Raw genomic sequence first — 22966 nt, forward strand, 5'->3', positions numbered from 1 at the left:
ACTAGACAGGTGCCACCGTTTTGTAGCAACAATTCACGGGCAGTGTATACTTGTAATGCCGTATTAAATAGACTTCATGAACTCGTTTAAGTACAATAATAAAGAGAGTCCATATGAGAGGAAAATCATCATAATTATTTTCCTCTTATTCAATAGTGAATGGGGAATATGTATATCGCTAAACTAAATGCACGAAAAATATTCAATTATTTCTTATCATTTACTCGCATTTGTTATTTTGTTTACGTTATTTTATTTTGTTATTTTGTTTATGGATTTTTTAAAAATTCTATTACAGTCTGAAATTCTAGAATTCTAGTGACAACGCTTAAGAGACAACTCAATAATCAATCATGGGAATGGAAATAAAATAACTAAAAAATATTCACACCTTATTTATGATAAGATAATCCTTTATCTCAGTTGGCATTGTTAAAATAAAAGATTAAAAAATGTGGTAATGACCTAATTTTTTCAAATATTTCACGCCAGCGCGCAGCGCCGAAAATCGCTTTAATCGAGGAAAATGTTTCATTCGTTGGATTAAGAACGTTTCGTGAACAACTTTTAATTATTCTAATGGCGATTTCTTTGTATCACTAATTTATCTAATAAATAACCAAACTTTACTGACGTAATTAACAAATAACAAATTACAAAAAAACTGTTTGAAAATTTTTCGATTTTTTCTTTTAAAAACGGGAAAATAAGGAAATGAGTAATATTTAAGTAATTTATTTACCATTCAGTTTCTTTTTAATATTTATTTTATTTATTTGACACTTTATCTACATATACAATAAATATACAAATACAATAAATATACATATACAATAAATATACATATACAATAAATATACATATACAATAAATATACATATACAATAAATAAACATATAAGGGCGGGCATATTGCCTTGGGGCAATTTCTTCCTACCTACCCAAACCGTTCAGTTTGAGAAAATTATAAATACATGGACATATTGAATCTTACAATTTTATACAAAATTTTAAAACAAATTTATATTAGTAGGGTCACGTGGTTATCGTTATACACATTAAAATAATGAATTTGAAACGAAAATGTAAAGGTTTGAAAACGACACAGTTTAATTAAATATTCGACCGATGTGTAATTAGGAATATTTTTTTGTAGTTAATAATATTGTTTAAAAAGAAAATTTTTAATTAAGTTTCAGTGCCGTAATACGGGGTGTTAGGCATGTTAAATTGCAAGGAAATATTCATAGAACCATAAATACTACAGATAGTAAAAATATTACAGTTTTTTAAAAACCGTTTTTATTCCAAAACCGCTAAAACAGTTTTACAAAAAAATAACTGTTATTTAAAATTAGTTAATCTATGGGAAAAGCTTTAACCGATTTCAAACTGTTACGGTAGTAAAAAACTAGTTAGGATAATAAATTAAACTGTTTGTAAAAAAACAGTTTGAAGGTGCGTGGGCAAAACCGTAACTATCTCCCCCCCCCCCCCTCCCCCATCATAATTTGAAACGGTTTCTTTAAAAAAAACGTTTTTTGACCAGTGTTACAAAACCGGGCCCACCCCAAACATGGATCTGTCTTTTATATTAGGTATGTTTGAAAATATTGATAAATGCAATTTTTTAAAACATATACCCATATGATAAATGACTGAAGATGTACGAGTATGTACATGTATATTATGACTACCTTCAAAAAGGGGTCTAGAATTTCAATCGTCCGTGCGCTCAGCAGCTGCAAGACTTGTTACAATCTGACTCCTGTTTGAAAAAATATATATTGTATTTATTTTAATATCATTCAAACACGAAAGTTTATTGTATTAACATCATTCCCTTTCCGCACCTAATGGTGCAGAGGGCACTACATTAGTACACGGACGGCATTGTATCTTGAATAAAAAAATTGTTGCGTGAAGGTAACATGATCAGTCTAACGCTTCAGGTACCAGTCCAGGGACTATAAAATATTATCATGTAAAAACACCCTTTCAAATAAATATTGTATACAAAAACATGTCGAAAATAGAACCCGAGACCTCTTGCACAGTAGGCAAACGCGCTGAACAATACACCACCAGACCGACTTAACTTTATTGTCAAATTAAAACATAATAAATGGGGGCGAGATATTGTTTATGCACTCTGTAGCAGCAAGACTAGGTCCAATTTGTTCTGAAATAGATCATAATTAGAAACGAGGAACTAAAATCCCGATCGTACATGCGCTCTGTAGCTGCAAGACGTGCTGGAAAATTTATTTATTGTTCACATAAATAGCACTATATAAATTATCCAACTATAATTTTAAAATATAATATGTCGGCCTCGTGGTGTAATGGTCAGCGCTATTGCCTACCACTTTTACATCAATGTGATTTAAGTGTTATGGAAACAAAAACATGTTGGCATCGTGGTGTAGTGGTTAGTGCTTTTGCCTATCGCGCAAGAGGTTTCAGGTTCGATTCCCGACATGGTTGATATTAAATATTTATTTTAAATGGTGTTTTTACACTGGAATATTTCATAGTCCCTGGACTGGTACCTGAAGCGTAAGACTGATCATCTTACCTTGAATGATAAAAAATAATCTAGATACGCTGCTATTGATGTACCAATGCAGTGCCCTATGCACTATTAGATGCGGAAATGGAATAATGATGATTATATTATATGATATTTATATTGCTTATTTACAGAATCAAGAAAGGGGTGCTGCGTTAGTTAGGACATGTGTAATGGACAGCGAAAGAACGGCTAAAAGGATCTACGATGCGAATGCTGATGGATGCAGAAAACGAGGAAGACCGCAAAAGACATGGTACGATCAAGTCCATCAAATACTTGAAGATGGACATGTCAAGAATAGGAATAATCGGCATGCGTGCATGAGAAGATGTGAGAATGTAGAGGAAGCGAGGTCTGTATGCCAAGACAGAGTGATATGGCGTTCTATCCTCTCTGCCTACCCATACGGAGAAACGGCTTGATGGTTTCTTGTCGTTTATTTATCATTTGTAGTACAATTTGGACAAAAATAAAATGGTTGAGAACGAGTATAAACTTTTGAATAATTTATTGAATAATCTAATAATAATCTGTACATCTTCGCTGCTTTGGGATAATAGTTTTCATTTATAAAAAGGACGATACAGAATACTTCCTGCTTTTTTTAAAATTTCGTGGAAGGACCTCTAGCGCCAGATGGGATCAACAAAGTTTATTTCTGTCCTGTGTCTTGTATCTTGTTGGAAGCAGTAATTTGAAATACTCACCACTTAGATTACTTGGGGCAGATAGTTTTGTTTTTTTTGTCCTTTATCTGCAGCATTTCGTTGGCTTCACCTGCATTCATCTCCTGCATATTGATTTCTTACACTCATCGCCCACAAAAAAACCTCCGAAAATCCTCGAGCATTACATAAATATTGAATTAAAAACCACTAACCCAATTAATAAAATTCAAACTTTAAACAAATATTCCAGAACCTCGCGTGGTATTATTTTTACCGGTTTAAATTCAAAACAAATCACTCGAAAAAAAGCATGGCATAAGTGTCACAGTGGTTTAATTCGTTAATTAAACCGTTGAAAAACTTTTGTATGTGTATCTACATGCGCGAATAAATATATGAAAAAAATCATAAATCGTAATAAACCACTTTTCTTCGTACTGTCGTCAATAAATCACCCTTATTTTGTATTTTTTTTTTAAAGAGTTTATTAATTTTTAAAAGTTGTTCTCCGCGCAACATCAAAACACAACCCCACTCGTTTATTTTTCAGGTTGCGATTGGTTGTTATCGATTGCGAATTAATATTGATATTAACACCTGCAAAATCACGTGAAATATAAAAAATGTTTCTAGAGTTTTCCGCGCGTCCATCGGGCTCTGAGTTTGTTCCCCGACTGAAGACCCACTCTACGTAACAGAACGCGGACACTGAATAATTGTAGTATTTCAGCGGGAGCACTTTCAGCGCCTAGTGTCAGAGTCGCCACCTATGGGAAAACTCCTGAAGCCTCGCAGAAAACAGATTGACACATTTTTTATTTTATTGTCGTATGTTTTTTGCATCAAATAAATACAACAAAATAGTGTTATTATGGCGAACGACATTCTAGAGTACAATAACAACGTAGATATGGAAAAATATTTTTAAAACAACTCTTTGTAATTAAAAAACGGATTTCAATGTGTTTTTTTAAGGCTCTATAAGTATTTTAGAGGCTTATTAGCAGGTGGGAAAGAAGAATATTTGGATAACAAAGAGGAAGTTCAGTGGTTTTTTTTCATTATTTGTTAATAGACTATTAAACTACGGCAAAAAAAAATTTACGTAATTTATATACGTCGTATTATGAGTGCAATGATTTTTTGTCGTTTTGTATTTCTGAAATTACTCCTCATGTTACGTCAAGTTTCAATTCCGCTTATTTTCGGTCATTTCTGTCGATTGGCGAGTCCGTTGACAGAAAATAAACCAAATATCTTACTCGGCTCTCTTATCATTGATTGATTCATATGAACTATTGAACTCTTTCAAAGTTTATTTTTTTTATTTTTGTACATTTCAAGAAACTTCGCTGTACAATTTAATGCTTCCCCTTCGCGACGCTGAGGATATACTAAGCAATTATCTAAACACATCCTGTGATCTTGTACCTTTCCTTCTCTCTATGATTACCGAGTTGAGCTTCTCGCTAATATCCGTGGAACTTTTATAGGTCCTGTTGGATATACAGATCTGGTAGCTTCCAAAAAAATTCAAGGCTTTTAAAAAGTTTTGTAATCATTTCGGCGTCCTATCGACATCATGTCCGATCAATTAAATCCCAGTAAGTGAAGAATTCACTTCCTTCTTTTCGCAATCCAATAAAGTGCATATTTTGTGCTTCTGGATTACCTTCATGCAGCACAAAGGTTCTAAGGCCACCAGATTACAGAGAGCTATCTTGGGCAGCTTTTCCCGCTCTCGTAAGAAAAAAAATTTATATCCAATTTCTCGTTGTACTGATCTTCCTCATTCTGAGTGTTTATATTTTTTTTGCTTTCAATCCATTTAAATATAAAAGATTATTATGATGATTCAGATGATTTTGCTGTAAAAAAATTTCAGGAGTTTGCACAAGTTCCTAACTCTTGCGATATTAAATCATTAATGTATTTATTTGTTTCATTTACGTACAGATTGCAATATTGCACGCCGAACAATGCTAACCAGTTTTGATAAGAAAAAATATTTATTTTACGTTTGTGACTCAGAATGCGTTATCAACAAACGAGTAGTGCATCGTTTCCTCAGTTAATAATCTCAAGAGAACTCAACACAGCATAATAAATATATTTATATTATTTACTTTGTATTGAATTTAATGCATTTGAAAGATACAGGATAATACAAACAATGGATGTCAAAAAAGGAAATTTTGAGATAAAACGATATTGAGATTTCATATCTTTTGGAAATTTAAATATACATATAAATATAAAGGAACCTGCCTAATATTAACAGCCTATACTATTTTATAAAATCTAAAATGGTTTTCATGAATATAAAGTTATATTAAAATAAAATAAATATAATACAACTTGTCAGCCTCATGGTGTAATGGTCAGCGCGTAAGCCTGCCACGCAAGAGGTCTCGGGTTCAATTCCTGGCATGGTTGATATGAAATATTTATTTAAAAGGGTAACACTAGAATATTTCATAGTCCCTGGACTGGTACCTGAAGCGTAAGACTGATCATCTTACCTTCATATGACAAAAATAATCGCGATTGGTGTACCAATGCAGTGCCCTATGCATCATTAAGTACGGAAAGGGAATGATGATAATACAACTTTGACTGACTTTTAATGACTGCTTCCTGCATGAGATGTATCAATTTATTTATTTTTTTAATTTATTTATTGATTTTTTAACACCTTTTTTTTATTTTTTTAAAATGAAAATTAAATATAGATATAATGGATGCTACAAATAAATCCTGTTTTCGTAATATCAGCATATGTTGATTTGTTTTTCTTTTCTTTTTCTTTTCTTTTCTTTTCATGGTCATGGCATACCATATATATATGCTTTAAACGTATTAATCATTAAATAAGGGATGGCCCACGCTCAGACGCTGAAGTCTTTCTGGACATTTTTTCCAAATTATGTTATAGCTTAATTTCAAGATGTATTTTTCTAAAGTGAATTATTGTAAATAAAATTCTATGCATATGTAAATATGTATGTATAATTTTTTTTTAAATTGAATCCCAACACAAATTTATGGGGTCATAACTGGAAGCTCTATCGTCCCCAATTCCATCTTAATCCCAAGAAAAACTTCTTTCCAGCAGGATAGTTTCAGACTGGAATAAAATGCCAAGCATAGTTGTCCATTCCGTTTCAGTCAGTCAGTTCAAAAACCGTTTGGATGCTTTTTTGAAGGAAAAAGAACTTGGACAAAAATCAGTACACGGAGTATAGGCGCATCAGCAAAGGCTGCCTGCCTATGACGAATAATGATAACTCTTTGTTTTACCACTTATTTTGTATTTTTTCCACCGACCGCTTCCAACGCCACGCAGGCTTCTTTATCAAGGCATAGCAAAATAATTAATTCTATCCTATTTTATTTTAACAGTGATTACTTAATAATACATCACTACATATAGAGCTAATAAGTAAAATCTTTTTGTCATGTTGTTATTTTGAAGATAGGAAGTGTGAAATGAGATGGATACTATCTTTGAAATCTAGACAGGAGTGGACTAAAGGAAATATTGTTTATTTGGTCATGAATCGCTTTTTTATTTTTCAAGATTTCCAAGTTGTCTAATTTCAATGTTTCATTTTTAACGTAAAGAACTCTAAATTATATATTTTAATATATCAGATAGTTTTCGAATTCAGAAAAAATATTATTTTTTAGGCACCTCAGTGCTTTTTTACTCTAATTTTAAAGTTAACAATTTAATTGGTATATGCCGGTTTAGTATATTACTATTTGTGTAGAATGCAGGTTCAATGTTTGATGGTAGGGTTTTGAAACCGGTCAGTAGAAAAAATAAAAAATAAGTGGTTAAAAACATAATTGTTTTACATTTATTTTATTATAATAAATAACCACAAAGTTAGTGCTTTAAATATGTATTTTTTTATTGTCGCTTTATTTCCAGTATTAAACTGACATCCCCTGTATTTTAAAATATCAAGGTTTTAATGACACATACATAGAATTAAGAATAGTCCAGAAGGAGCGTAGAATCATATTTGAATACATCGGACTGTGTCCAATAATTTCCCCACTTAGACACACTTTCGCCGCCCGCATACTTGAAGTCACCGAGTAGTATTGCCAGATCGCGAAGAATATAACCATAACACAAATGTAAGGTAAAAAAAAAACAATTTGTTATTGTGCACTCGGAAGCATTGATTGACACAATAGAGTAGATGAGTAAAGTGTCATTTAATAAAAGTAATTGAATTAATGAACTTTGAACTTAAAATATAAAACAAATTTTATTTTACATAAAACGGATATTTTTATATCATGTTAAATAATATTTTATGTTTTGTTTTGTTATGGCGGCCTCCGTGGTGTAGTGGTCAAGACGCTTGACTCACGCACGGAAGGTTCCGGGTTCGATTCCCGGTGAGAACACAAAAATTAAAAATGTGATTTTTCTCAAGCCTGGGTGCTCTGTGATGTAATTCACCACTGTAATTAGGCCTCTTGGCCTGTTGTGGTGCAAAAAAAAAATGTAAAAAAATGTAAAAGTGTAAAAAGATAATGTCGGCCAAATGTCCACCACGGCATTGTTTAATCCGAGGTTCAATTTTCATTATTTTTCTTATTACATGAGCAAAGTAGGGTAAATTTTTTTACTACTCTGGCAACACTTCGACAATCTGACAGGTGGAAAAATAATTTAATTTTTAAGTAATGCATTTATGACAAACACATTTATTTGATAATTTCTCATGAAATGTGATTGCATCCTGTTTCTTTCAGATCCTAGCAGTATTTCTACACTTTAAAAGGACACAACACGGCATGGTTGAATTCGAATCAGGAGTTGCGTACTGAGCGACGTCTACAAAGAAACTAATGGGTCAAAACGTAAGCCCACTCATTTATGAGTATTTGAGTCACCTCCTGTTTGATGTGCGTATGCGGTTTCTGGACTATTCTTAATTCTATGGATACATATAAAAAAAGAAATTGAAAAAATCATCAGTTTAATTTGGTTGAGAGGAAACGCGATCCGACTTTTCTTTAAACAAACGTATTTTCTCCCTGGTTGTGGCATGGTTATGGCACTAGAACTGGTTTCGTATGGGAGCTACGACCATTTAAAGATCCATAAAAGGGCCCAGTTTTGTCTTCTGTCTTTGGACGAACGGTATACAAACATAGTAACTAATTTTGAAAAGAGGAAAAGGTACCAACACAGAAAATATCTTTATGATACTCTTCTTCAAAAAATAACAAAATCAGTTCAGTTTTGGTGTGCGGAAAACGGGACAATGAAACGTCAATTTTGTCATTTATTTTATTTTTTTTTTTTTTACATTTACATTTTTTTACATTTTTTTGCACCACAACAGGCCAGGAGGCCTAATTACAGTGGTGAATTACATCACAGAGCACCCAGGCTTGAGAAAAATCACATTTTTAATTTTTGTGTTCTCACCGGGAATCGAACCCAAAACCTTCCGTGCGTGAGTCAAGCGTCTTGACCACTACACCACGGAGGCCGCCTATATCAGACCTTAAAATGTCAATAACCAATTATAATAATAAAATAACATAGACATATGTAACTTAATTAAAAAAATATTCTCAAGTAGCCATTAATACAAACAAAATTATAATAATTATTGGTATAAATTTCAAATTAATAGGAAAAACATTTTTTTTACGACAAAGAAAAACTAATTATTCATTATTGATTAATTAAATTATGCTATTTACATAAATTACTAAATAATAAAGTAGATTATTTTAACCTACACACTCTCCAAAATTAATCTTAATGTCCCCTTTCGCGCGACACGAAATAAGTATTTGTTCCATCTACCAGTCTGTAGCACTAACTATGCACAACACTTTCCTCTATCGTTCTGCTCTAACTATTATGCTTTTTTTCATCTATTGATACATTTATTTTACATGCCCCTTAATTTATTTAAAAATAAATTAAGACTCCTTATTTCTGGCTGCGATACGATTCCACTTACTATTTAATGATGCTCACACTTACACACACCTGAACACTCTCTCCTACATTTATACACATAAACACATATCTACACTTACTCTCATAAAAATACACATAAACACACCCTTTTATTGTAACACAATTTCATAATTTTTATGATTCTTATTTGGAAACTTTGCTGGTCTGTCTTTGAACTGTATTTTTTTATGTTACTATATCATTGTCGACTGTTTGTTTCTTTAAAATAAATAAATAATAATTTAACGCAATACCGAGAACCGAAAAACAATGTTACATTATGTAGGTGCGTTTTGCGTATTTTATTCACCGCATTTACGTAATAAAGACAGACAAGCAACGCATATTCACTCGAACGTTTTGTTTTTCCCATGAAACGCAAGTTTTCTTAAAAATATAACCCACTTTTCCAAAGAGTGGAGTAATTCCGAAAGTGAATAAGCCGGTAAAAGTTCCAGAAACAAAATATAAGATTACTTGCAAGCCTCCCCCCCAGACCTAAAGTCACCCCTGCCTTCGCCGAGCCGCCCCCTTACTCCTGAGGATCGTGACTTCTAGACAATCTATTATTTGTCTTTATCATTTGGAGAATTTTCCCGAAATTGAATAAGACGTAAATGCTTTTATTCTTCGATGTTATTTATTCTGCGTTTTATTTGCCTCCTTTTACAAAAATATGATCAACCAACGTCAAATAGGATAAATCTTATCATGATCGAAAAAGACTTCCTTATTTAAAAAAACTGCCACCAAAACGTTCGGATTTAAAACATTAGATGAAGGAAAGGATGGTTAGTATGTTTCGTGGTGAGGCTCAAGTTTTCATATATACAGGATGTTCATTAAACTCTGTTACATCCGAAACCACGACGATCAGTATGAGTAGGACGACATATTGGCACATTAAAATATTTTTCTAGAACGAATAATTTTTTTTTAAATAAAATATTTAAAAAAAACAAATGGTTGCTTACTTCTGCAGCGGGAAAACGAGGAGGGGGGAGGGGGAGTCTGATACTGCGCCGCGCTCCCCTCACTTCTCCCCTGCAGAAGTAAGCAGCCATTTGTTCTTTCAAATATTTTATTTTGAAAAATTTTCATTGCTCTAAATATTTTTTTTAATATGCTAATATGTCTTCTTGCCTATACTGATCATCGTAGTTTCGGATGTGACAGGGTTTTAAGAACACCTGTATATTTAATTTCATACGATTTTCACGGCCGTTCAGAAGCATATCGCTGCTTAAATTCAAGAGGGCTACAAATCTAAAACCCCGAAATTTAGTTTATTTACAAAAATGATCTATTAGTCGGTCATATTTTTCTAGAAGAAAAGACTCCCATGGATTTAACATTATACTATAAATTACTTAACATATTACAACAGAGATGAAGAACATTTAAGAGAAGGTAACGTAGAAGTCTAGGCATCTACAGGGCTTATGACCTGTCAATGGCTGGATTAAGTGGCCACTTTACACAATGTGTAACATTCACCATTCTACCCATATTTGAACATAGTATACTTTTTAAAATTACGTATATAATATTTTTAACGCAAATGAAGTCAGGTGAGAGTACAAATCTAAACCTGTATAATTGATAGGGTTGATATAAGGGTATTGAGATGGTTTGGTCATGTAATTAATTTTTAATTTTTTTTTTTACATACAATATTCCATTTTTATTATTTTTTTAAAATATTTAAAATTATTTTTTTTACAGGACTCACCAAGCCAATTAATATGGCTTGTCGGTAAAGATCCTTTACATAAAAACATATGATAACACTACATAGTTGTATAATACCAATTACTACTAACTTAAATATAAAGAGCGAAAAAAAAGTACATATAATTTATGTTTTCAAATAATATTGAGAAAAATGCAAAAAAAAAAGCAAAAAATAAGTATATTACATCGCAATATTAAAAGATAAAAAATAAATACAAAACCGGAATACCAAAATTTTAAACAGAAGTGTGTACATAATTAATAGGCACAAAGTCTTTTTTAAAAAATATTATTTCTTTACATATCTACATATCTATATCTTTATTTATATATACCTTTATCCTTATCAATATCCATATCTTTATCCATATCTATATCTTTACCCGTACATGCACACATACAAATCCATACACACATATATACACATACACATAAATTTATATAAATGTAGAACGAATACACTACAAAAGAATGATAAAACATGTATAATATGGCGAAAGAATGAATGATAACGTAGGACGGGGACGACTAAGAAAGACGTGGCATGATCAGATAAATAAAAATCTCAAGTCTGGTCATGTCAAAAGCAAATAAGAGCATGTATGACAATTGACAATAGACGTGTGGGGGTCCATCCAGGTAGAGTACCTACCCCTTAGAAATAGGGTGGTGGTAGTAGCAGTGTTGTAGTAGAAAAATAAAGTTCAAAATGTTATTTTCAAGCAAGTGGTCTCAGCCTCCGCCTCCGATTAAAATCTTTGTACAGCTCGTTTTATTATGCACTCCGCTTACTTCTCGTTCGTAATAAGTTCAGTAATTTTACGAACGTTCACGATTTTGGCACTATTCCAACTTCAGTAAACTTCTGATTGCGACATACATTATCAAGGACTCTTTGTACCTTTTTACCGATTTTCTACGAAGAGAAAAAGTACCCAGAATCATTAAATACCCTTTCGTCCATGAAGTCTATAGATACGCGTACATCTACTCCACTACTTGCAATATTAATAAATGTCGAAGTTTAGTGTATTTCTTTATTTGTTAACAGACTATCGAACCAAGCAAATAAATATTATTTTATATCTATCGTATTATTTTATCTACCGTAAATCTATCACAACACTATCATTGGTTCATTTGGAAGAACTAGTGACGTCATTCAAAGTTCGTTTTTATTGAAATCATTTTTATTATTTTTTTATACATTCTCAAGAAATTTCGCCGCATAACTTAATACTCTTATTGAAATCTAATTCTTATTGAAAATATTTTTTTATATCCAATTTCCTATAGCATTGAACTTCTTCATCAAAAACTCCTCTTATTCAACACATGTAACCATGCAACAATCGAACAATACGTATGAAACATTAGAAAACGTTCAAAAATTTATCTTAAAAATAATGCTTCACAAAAATCGCACTTTTCCCTCTTTCCAATTGTTCCAAGAAGCTAAACTTTTGGAAATAAGACAAATATATTGTTTTCAATGTTTAAAATATATATTTAAGAACCAAAATGTATTTGCAAGTAATTCAAATAGATCAAGTCAAAGAAGGAATCGTGTGCTAGAAATACCACATTGTAAAATGAGGCTAGCACAAGAGACATGCATATTTTATAGGCCCAAAAATATTCTATTATTTTTTTACTGATGATATTTCATTGATACCAAACTTTCAAAATTTTCCTTCTTTTAAAAAACACGCACTATCCTGGATTCAAACTAAAGATATTAACTCCTTTTTTGTATGATATATTTTGTTGCCTTTTAATAATAAGGAATATTTTTATCAACAAATTACAACAGGGATGGAGAATATCTTAAATAAAGGAATATGGAAGTCTAGGCATTTACAGGGCTTATGACCTGTCATTGGTTGGTTTATATTTTTATGTTTTTTATATTTTTTATTTCCTTTTTTAATTACCATGAAATAAAAAAGTACCTTCTTATCTTTTACAGAACATTTTATTTTCTCTTTCTGATTTTTAACAAAAATATTATTCCGGTCTATTTATTAAAGGACCAAAACATTGTATACCCACGAACAGGACATACCTTTGTGAATTTTTTTGTTTACTATTTTTACTGTTAATATGTATTTTATTTCTATGTAATTATCCTTTATTATCTTAATACTCTGTTTTACCTTTTATGTATTTTGTAAAAAAAAATACATAAAACAAATTTAACCCTAATAATGTATTATGGTGTACCACACCTCTTTCAATTAAAATCTTAAACTTACTTCTTATGTCCATTAACGCAATTAGTAACGAGAAAATATTTTAAAAGGCTTTATCCATTATGAATAGTGGTTGCAGGTATGGGTGGGAGTAAAATGGATTGTGTCATTCGGCCAAAATCGATTTTGAAATATCTGCTCCCTTACAATAAATAACCACTAGACTCAATGTATAATTTATTTTACTCGTGTTTTATAAAAAAAATGTATCTGTATACAGAGAGTAATTAAATAGTATAGTGTTTTAAATTGTGCGTAATACCGATTTGAAATTTTGTATTTTTCTCTCGGTACATAATTTTTCTATAGTATGTGCATTCTCACATGCAAAAAAAAGTTTTTTGTTAAGTGTTTACGGCACGGGTTTATTTCAGTGAGGACTGAAAACACATTATCTCGCAAAAGTTTACTTTCGACCTAATAAAGCTAAGCCGAAATCAAGGCGTTTACGAGTACAGGCTACTGCAGATGGAACAAACACCTTTCTAGAAAAAACATTTCCGAAACTTCTAGATGGAGGTTCTGCAGTGCGGATGAGGAAACACCTATACACATTTTATTCGAATGAGATGATTTACATAATAAAAAAAGCCTCATCCTCAGAGGAAAAGACGTTTATCTACGCATTAAAAGTGCCAAAAAATTTGTTCCACCGAGCAATTTTTCCTTTAATTGTGATTTATTAAATTTTTTAATCGTTTTGAGGTTGGCACTTTTTATCCTAAAAGCCTATTAAAAATATGAGAGAGAAATAAGTAAGTTTTGAAGTCGAATTAAATTCCGACATAACTGTCACTTTAATAAAACGAACGCCTAGATGTGAAAATAATGTCGCTGGGTTCTCTCCTATTAACAAATAATAGTATCTAGGCGTCAAAAACAGATTTCAGTTATTTTATTTTTTCCATCTGTTTTACTATTTTTTCGAGTGTATGTATCGAGACGTTATAGGAGCCGGCTTTGTAGTCGATCGGTAGATACATACAGACGATCGTTAAGCATACCGTCTAGGTGATTTCCAAAAGGTGAAATAATTCAATTAGATGAATCTCACCCGCATAAATAAAGGCTTCAGCTCTTTTACTTCACAAACATCAACAAATGAAAGAATTGAAGGGATATAGATGTTTAAATATGGGCAGAATGGTGAATGTTACACAGTGTATAATGTGGCCACTTAAACTAGCCAATGATAGGTCATAAGCCCTGTAGATGCCTAGACTTCTATATTACCTTCTATCAAATGTTCTTCATCTCTGTTGTAAAATGTTAATTATACTTTATTATTAATTTTATTAAATTATAATTTGTAACACAATGCATGCTGTAAACAATCACAAAGGGTGACGGGTCTTATAGTATTATATATTTTGTATGTTATCTACATATGTATGTATGTCCATTCATCTGTTATTGTTCCCAAATAAAATAAATAAATAAACAAACAACTGTGACTACGACAATATTTTGAGTTTGTTCAAATGTTTGTTGACAAAAGACTAGATTTCACCCCCATTAAGATTATCAAATTACAACAGGGATGAAGAACATTTTAGAGAAAGAAATGTGGAAGTCTAGGCATTTACAGTGCCTATGACCTGCCAGTGGCTGGTTTAAGTGGCCACTTTACATACTGTGCTAACATTCAAAATTTTCCCTATATTTGAACACCCATATTTCTTCAATTCTTCCACCTGTTGATTTTAGTAAAGTTAGAGCTAAAACCTGTGAAGAGATTCATCTGATCGAATTATTTTACATACTGAAAACTATTTTCCCATTTTTAAACTTCTTGGACTATTTGGTTTTATTGCAATATTTTGAGTTTGTCCAAATTATTGCAGACGAAAGACTGGATTTCACCCCCTAGGAAGTTATGTGAATGTTACGCAGTGTGTAAAGTGGCCACTTAAACCAGCCAATGACAGTTCATAAGCCCTGTAAATGCCTAGACGTCCTTATTTCTTCTCTAAAATGTTCTCCGTCCCTGTTGTAATTTGATAACCCGTGACTACACTGCATCATTATTCTCCATGACGCATTCATAAATAGAGTATTATAGAACAAACAAACATATTTATATATGATTATATTCATAGTATGTAGGTAATATGTTTGTATAGAAAGTAAATACTTAAATGATTATTTAAATATCCAAACATTAGAAAACATATAAAAATTAAATGACTTGTTTTTTTCATTAAAAATAATAACAAAAATGTTCGATCGTTGTGAACTCATCAATTTTATTAATGTGCGAGTGCCTGTAGCTCAATCATAAATGGCTATTGACGTGCTAATAAGCGACATGATAACAATTTATTACCATGGTTGTTTTTCGTATTCGCGATCACAATGGAATATCCGTAAACACCTAATATTAAATGTCAAAATATTTACGTTTCGCGACTATAATCCTGCTGCGCAATCACATATTTGAATTTTACCCGTGTTAATATGGAAAATATTCCAAAACTGCTATTTTTATTTATTTATTTATTATTTATCATGCTATTTATTGCATTTATCCGGCGCTGCGGTTGGCAAGCCAAATTTCAAGAAAAGCACCGCCATAGTAATTTAAATTTAATTATTACTTTTTTTGTATTAGATACTCCTTGCTATTTTGCAAATACAATATATTGTATTTTCTTTTATGGTAAACGCCGATTTTTCGCCAGTGAAGTGTATTATTTTACGAGTAAAACAAAAAACATACCGACACGAGCGTTGACTTAGAGATTACACACGCGTTGACTTATGACTGCGATAACTTAAGCCTTTTAATTATTGTATATTGTGATCGCTCAAATGCTTATCATGTTTTTAAGCACGATATTTGTGATTGAGCTACTGGTCGATTTACCCGATGTAATACTCTGTTCTACTGCGGTCCATCACAGCGCGAATTCACCAGTAATGCGGATGCGTGTAATCGCGAACAAATATGCTAACAACATTGATGTCTTTAACGTGAGTCATGTAAATTTTTAAAATCAATGTATATGTTTCATATCAAATAGAACTTTATATCAAATAGAACTTAAAACTTTAAACTGTATTTCTTTCATATGTTTGTATTTTATTTTTTTATCTAAATTTTTTTTTAATCTAGCTTCTATAGCTTCTTTTTTTATTTTTTTAATCCATAAATCAATCAACTATACTTCTAAACACTGTTCTGTATTTTTTTTATTTAAGGCAAAATTAGCAGTTCACATTGGAGTCCTGGTCCCGACCCTGATGTATGAGAGCGAAGTATAGACTTGGAAAAATAGGGATAAAAGTAGGCTGAATGCTGTCGAAATGCGATCTCTCAGACAAATGTGTGGTAAAACTATGTACGATAGATGCACAAATGTTGAGATCCGTACATTATGCAACGCTGAGATAAACATTTTTGACAAAATCAAGAAAGGAGCTCTGCGTTGGTTTGGACATGGAGAGCAAATGGACAGCGAAAGACGACTAAATATATGTACAGTGCAAATTTTGATGGATGCAGAAATAGAGGAAAACCGAGAAAGACATGGCATGACCAAATCTAACAAATACTTGAAGATGGACATGCTAAAAGTCGGAATAATCGGAGCGCGTGCTTGAGAAGATGTATGAATGTAGAGGAAGCGAGATCTGTATGCAAATATAGAGTGATCTGGCGTTCTATCTTCTCTGCCTACCCTAACGGAAAAACGGCGTGATGGTTTGTTTTTTTTTTGTAATTTTTTTTATTTGTTTTATATACGCATCTTTTTTTATACCAACTTTACTTCTATTTATTTATTTATTAAACTTTTTGTAGATAATATTATTTGTACATTGGCGGGCTTATAGCCAAATGGCAATTTCTTCCAACCAACCAATAAAATTAAACTTTTATTTTTATAATTCAAGCTACATAACATATTCAATAGAAAATAAAGATTAAAAAGCTAAAAATATATAAAAATAGCAATAAGCGTATTTGTTTATAAATTACCTTAAATCAAAACTACTACTTAATGGAAAAAAGAGAGAGGAAAGAGGAAAGAGGAAAGAGGAAAGAGGAAAGAGGAAAGAGGAAAGAGGAAAGAGGAAAGAGGAAAGAGGGAAGAGGGAAGAGGGAAGAGGAAAGAGGAAAGAGGAAAGAGGAAAGAGGAAAGAGGAAAGAGGAAAGAGGAAAGAGGAAAGAGGAAAGAGGAAAGAGGAAAGAGGAAAGAGGAAAGAGGAAAGAGGAAAGAGGAAAGAGGAAAGAGAAAAGAGGAAAGAGGAAAGAGGAAAGAGGAAAGAGGAAAGAGGAAAGAGGAAAGAGGAAAGAGGAAAGAGAAAAGAGGAAAGAGGAAAGAGGAAAGAGGAAAGAGGAAAGAGGAAAGAGGAAAGAGGAAAGAGGAAAGAGGAAAGAGGAAAGAGGAAAGAGGAAAGAGGAAAGAGGAAAGAGGAAAGAGGAAAGAGGAAAGAGGAAAGAGGAAAGAGGAAAGAGGAAAGAGGAAAGAGGAAAGAGGAAAGAGGAAAGAGGAAAGAGGAAAGAGGAAAGAGGAAAGAGGAAAGAGGAAAGAGGAAAGAGGAAAGAGGAAAGAGGAAAGAGGAAAGAGGAAAGAGGAAAGAGGAAAGAGGAAAGAGGAAAGAGGAAAGAGGAAAGAGGAAAGAGGAAAGAGGAAAGAGGAAAGAGGAAAGAGGAAAGAGGAAAGAGGAAAGAGGAAAGGAGGAGAGATTAAGGGAGAGAAAGGAGATGTTTCTTCAGACGTGATTTAAACAGAGATAATGTAGTAACATCTTTGATGGTGGAGAGAGATGAGGATGAGTCGAGCCGCATGGACACATGAGTTAGAGAAGAAAGAGAAATTGTTACTTCTAAACACTGATTTAACATCTTTAATTGCTTTATATTGTATATTGTTGTTTATATACTTATGTTTTAAATAACTTCGATGTATGTTAAAGCCTCATGGGCGTGAAAAATGTATAAAATAAAATATTTAGGTAATGTGTGTGTATAGAAAATAAAGTTGGACGTGGTAATGTATCCGCGATAGGACAAAAAGACGTCAGGTATGTTCCAGTAGACTGCAGTAGTGAACCGTTGCGGCTAACCTAAACCTGTCCAACTCGCTAACACGGGATCCGGGCGAGCTCGAGTCGAGCGGCGGTGTAGTATGACGGGTCTTTAGAAACATTCAAGCAGTAATATAAATATTTTTACAATATTTTTAAAACAGTTATAAGAACGCAACATGTCAACTGTATATGCAAGGATTGCGACGTGTAATTGGCTGATTTAATTAATCAATTTACAAACTGTATAACATTCTCCGTTCTGCCTGTTTGAACATTTATATTTTTTTAGTTTTTCCATTTTTCAGCTTTTGTAGAATAAAAAAATATGTATATATGTTAAACATGTTCTTATTTGAATTGTAAATATATATTTTTAGTTTTTTATTGATTTAATTTTTTAAGATCCTCATTACTTTTTCCTCTGTTTTTAATATGTATATGTTTTTACAATTTATGAACGCGCCACTTGCCCGTTAGCAGATGAACGCTCGAAATGGTATGGTTCGCGGAATGCGTTATCCTTTATTTGCTTTGCCACGGAACAATAATACAATGAATGCAATTACCTACCTTGTACTGGGTTCTGGCACCTTTATTATCTGGAACTTCTGTCGTGGCAGTCAGGATCTGATCAGATCTCGTGGTCAGGAAAGGAGGGCACAGGACGATTACACGGCACAGTGGATTTTATGAGTTATTGATCGCAAAAATAACTTATTCACGAGCGCGGTGATAATATCAAAAACAAATGCACACACGATCAGTTCAGTTATTATTATTGGGTCCGGGACAATATCGGTACCCACGGTAGGCAATTGTAACATCTTAACCAGGGCCCAGTAGGTAGCAAATAAATTTGAACGCCTTATCTTAGTAAATGTGCTATGTATGTATGTGTGTACACATATAGTAAATGTGGCGTAACCAATATACACACTTTTTTATATAACATCTTTTACTTTGTTTTTTCTTATTACAACGTATTTTACTATGATTTTCAAAAGTTTTTGCAATACATATACATTTATTTTACTATCTCTTTTACTATGTGCTTCTTGCTATGTATCTTGGTTCTTAATATGTATTTTGTTTCTACTATGTATTTTACTGGGTTTTTTACTATGTTTTTCACTATGTATTTTACTTTATTTTCCACTATGTCTAGTACCTTTATTTATAATTTCTATGTATTTATTACCGTTTTTTATATATTTTTTGACTTGCTTAGAACAGGGTAAATAACCTTAACTAGACAGTCAAAGCAACTTTGCATAAATGTATAATTTTATGATTATAATATGATTGGTTGGTTGGAAGAAATTCCCATTTGACAATAAGCCCTCCAATGTACGATTAACATTATGCGCAAAAAGTAAAATGAATAAATAAATGACAATAAATAATTTAAAAAATATTTGTGCGCCTCGTGATCTGACGATAGCGCATTTGCTTACCATGCAAGAGGTCTCGAGTTCGATTCCGGTCATGATTTACACGAAATATTTATTTTAAAAGAGTTTTATACTAGAAAATTAAACAGTCCTAGGGCCCCGATTACAATAGGAAGTTAACAGAGTTACCTTCGACTGTTTATAAAGAAAAACCGATATTTGTGTTCAGAAGATAAACATGTTTAGAAGAAAAAATTGTGTGCATATTCTGCTGTTCATACAGAAAACTTATTTGTCCTTTGTAGATAAAATTGAAGATAAATGTTACCTTCCCATTGTAATCGGGGCTCGGACCCGTATTACAATGAGATACTAATATTTATCTTCAATTTTATCTACAAAGTAAATATGAAAAATAGAACATATAAATATAGTTTTTTTTTCTTAACAAGTTACCGGCTAAGATACTTTTAATTTTCTTACATATATTTACATTTTCGTATATACATGTGTGGCTCGGGTCTAAAAGGGCCAATGTCGCAAATCACAACAGTACAGGATAATAATTTAACACCTATTTTGTGATGTTAAAATAAACTGTTTGAGGTTTTTGAAACTAGTATCAATTAGAAACATTACCATATAATACATATATTTGTATAAAAATTAGTTAAATAAATATTTTTTTAAATTGACATCAACCCTTTATAAAACGTTTGCAAGAAAAAAATAAATCCGACATTGGCCCTTTTAGGCCCGAAGCGCAGAAATATATATTTCACTTTATTCCGTCTCGATATGTACCGATGAAGATATCGTTCGTAATCGTGACCCTGGACTGGCACCTAAAGCGTAAGACTGGTCATCTTACCTTCATGTAACAAAAATCGAGGTACCTACACTTAAAATACGGGTAGTGTACCAATGGAGTGTCCTATGCACCACTCGGTGCGGTTTGAGAAATAGTGATGAAAAGAGCAAAATGATGCAAATTAGACTTAAAGTTTACTCCCAGAAGGCGGTCGAAAGTGATTTTTCGGCTGTATTCAGCAGAACTTCGGGACGCGGGATTGATGTGGAAGGATGCGAAAGTTTTAGCTGGCGATAAATATCTATCAAACATTTGAACGTTTGAACGTCAATAGAAATATAACAAAACTGACTTCATCTAACAATCATCATACAAAAAAAAATTAGAATAAAATCGTTATCAATGAAAATAAGTCGCTAAATTACTGGTGATGGTTTCTGTTCTTTGGGTGCGATGTTTCGCTGCGTCTATCGTCTGGGCTGGTTCGTCGGTGGTAAAATAACTAATCATCAAACTGTTTTTTATACACAAAATGACATAATGTATATTTAAACTTTGCGCGCTGTTGCGTCAAATAAAAAAAAACCGCTTGTCCCATGCAAGGCGGTAGTATCAATTTCTTATTCACTTTCATTATGTTATTTTCTAGCCTTGTTTCGTGCACCATTTCCTATTTACGGCTTGGTTGAAAACGTATTTAAAAACGAATGTAAAAAAACAGTTGAATAAGACAATGTGCATGGTAAAAAATTAAACAAGCTTACCGCTATGTACACTTTGCAAGAGACAATTGGCCAATTTTCTTGCTGCACTCCTGTTCGGCATCACTCTTCCTTTATTGACCCCCCTTGAAGACTTTATTGGTTTCATCCTGTGTTTTCTTTTGTTCTTAGTTTCCTTCTTTAAGGTACGTTTATCTGGACTTGATGGCATCTCCATCTGGTTTTGTATCGAATCAGATATAAACTCATCTAAAATTTTCTCACACGTGTTATCTTTTAGAGTTTTAAAATATCGGTCCAGTTCTATGGGTGGTAAATGCGCCTTTGTTCTAAAATTGTTCGTCTTTCTTGTACTAGGCCAGACATGTTCTAAAGACTCATACCTTTCTTCTTTGTAACACTGCTTGACTTTTCTATCTAACGGTGGAAGTGTTTGCTGGAAATTTGGCTGTCGTTGGTGATTCAATTTACAGTTGTTATTATACTGTTGTTGTTGATGGGAGAGATGTGAATCTCTTCTGTTTTGTTGTGCATCGCAGCTGTATTTACTTCTGCTTCGCGATTTGTTTTTTTGATGACTGAACGAATTGACTCCACAACTGAATCCTTTGTTGTTGCGTTTGTCTAAATCTGGGTTTCTCCAATCCTCAGTTCTTGATTTTTTCAAACCTGATTTGTTATCTAAGTAAATACGGTTAAAGCTTTCGTTTTTTGTGTGTCTGTAATTATTTTTATCAGTCTGGTATGCATTAGCAGCTCTATCAACATTGAAATATATTGGGTGATTGATTCTAGCAGTACATGTTCTGTCTTGGTGGCAGTGGATGTGCTTCGAAGGACCGTCACCGGTATTAACTTGCCCTTCCTCACTCGGAGTATTAGTGTTACTAGTGTGGTAGGAGGCAACTCTGATTCCCGATTGTTTCCAAGAATCAGCATTGAAATTTTGGTTCCACGGAGGTGGCAGGTATTCTGGAGGAGCCTGAGTTATAGTAGGTGGATCAGGTGATAAGATCCCAAATGGATGAGAGAAATAAAACAGGCAAAGTGGAGGCATCTGGAAAAACGAAAATCACATATTACTGGGTTATTGATATTAAGTCTTTTATACTTAAATAATATCCAACAATAAATATTTTATAACCTACAAGTATTTTGTTTTCGAATTTATTTTTACGAAATTGATTTACATGTTTAAATACAATTCAGATTTCATTTTACTGAAGCCGTCAATGTTTTCCTTTCTTGTGTCGTTCTTTCATATTTTCGAAACGCCAAATTGACACGGAGAGAGACAGCGGGAGGTAGATATTTCGGAGTAGGGTTTTATCAAAACAGACAGATTTCTCAATATGTATTGTGTTCCAAACTAATATTTTGGACAGCTTTGTGAAGAACTATTATTTTCATTTAAAAAAACTCTTTTTAAAACCATCTTACCTTTATCGAAAGCAAAATCAATATGTCTCGTGTTTTAACACTTACTACTGTTGTATAAAAAACTTCGTGGAGTTTATTAAGATTCGAAGCGAAACCGTTTTTCAAACAAACATACCGATATATCAGAATGATTTTAGTTACATTTGTAAAATGCTATTTTAGGTTTCGTACCACATATTTTTTTACTTTAAAAAAACTTTATAATGTTTTGTAATAACTATGCACATACGTATTTATAATTCAAATAAATAATTCAACATTCCCTCAAATTCGTTATAATTAAAATCACAATTGCAATAACGAATTATTTTCATTTTCATTATACCGAGATAACTT

General features: G+C 32.4%; 1 protein-coding gene across 3 annotated transcripts in view; it reads right to left on the minus strand.

The window, feature by feature from the left end:
- LOC148283616 (uncharacterized) overlaps positions 1-22966 on the minus strand; it is a 179370-nt gene that overhangs the window by 154932 nt on the left and 1472 nt on the right. Inside the window, exon 2 of one of the 3 annotated variants that reach the window (XM_088243486.1) lies at positions 21233-22247. In XM_088243486.1, the coding sequence (XP_088099612.1) occupies positions 21233-22247 (1015 nt within the window). Of the gene's footprint in view, positions 1-3281; positions 3963-21232; positions 22248-22966 lie in introns of those variants that run through there. The other 2 variants (XM_088243487.1, XM_088243488.1) reach the window with 2 other exon arrangements.

The sequence above is a fragment of the Micrasema longulum genome, unplaced genomic scaffold (assembly GCF_059751315.1).
Source record: "Micrasema longulum isolate JH-2025_06_02 unplaced genomic scaffold, ASM5975131v1 h1tg000215l, whole genome shotgun sequence".
Classification (NCBI taxonomy): Eukaryota; Metazoa; Arthropoda; class Insecta; order Trichoptera; family Brachycentridae; genus Micrasema; species Micrasema longulum.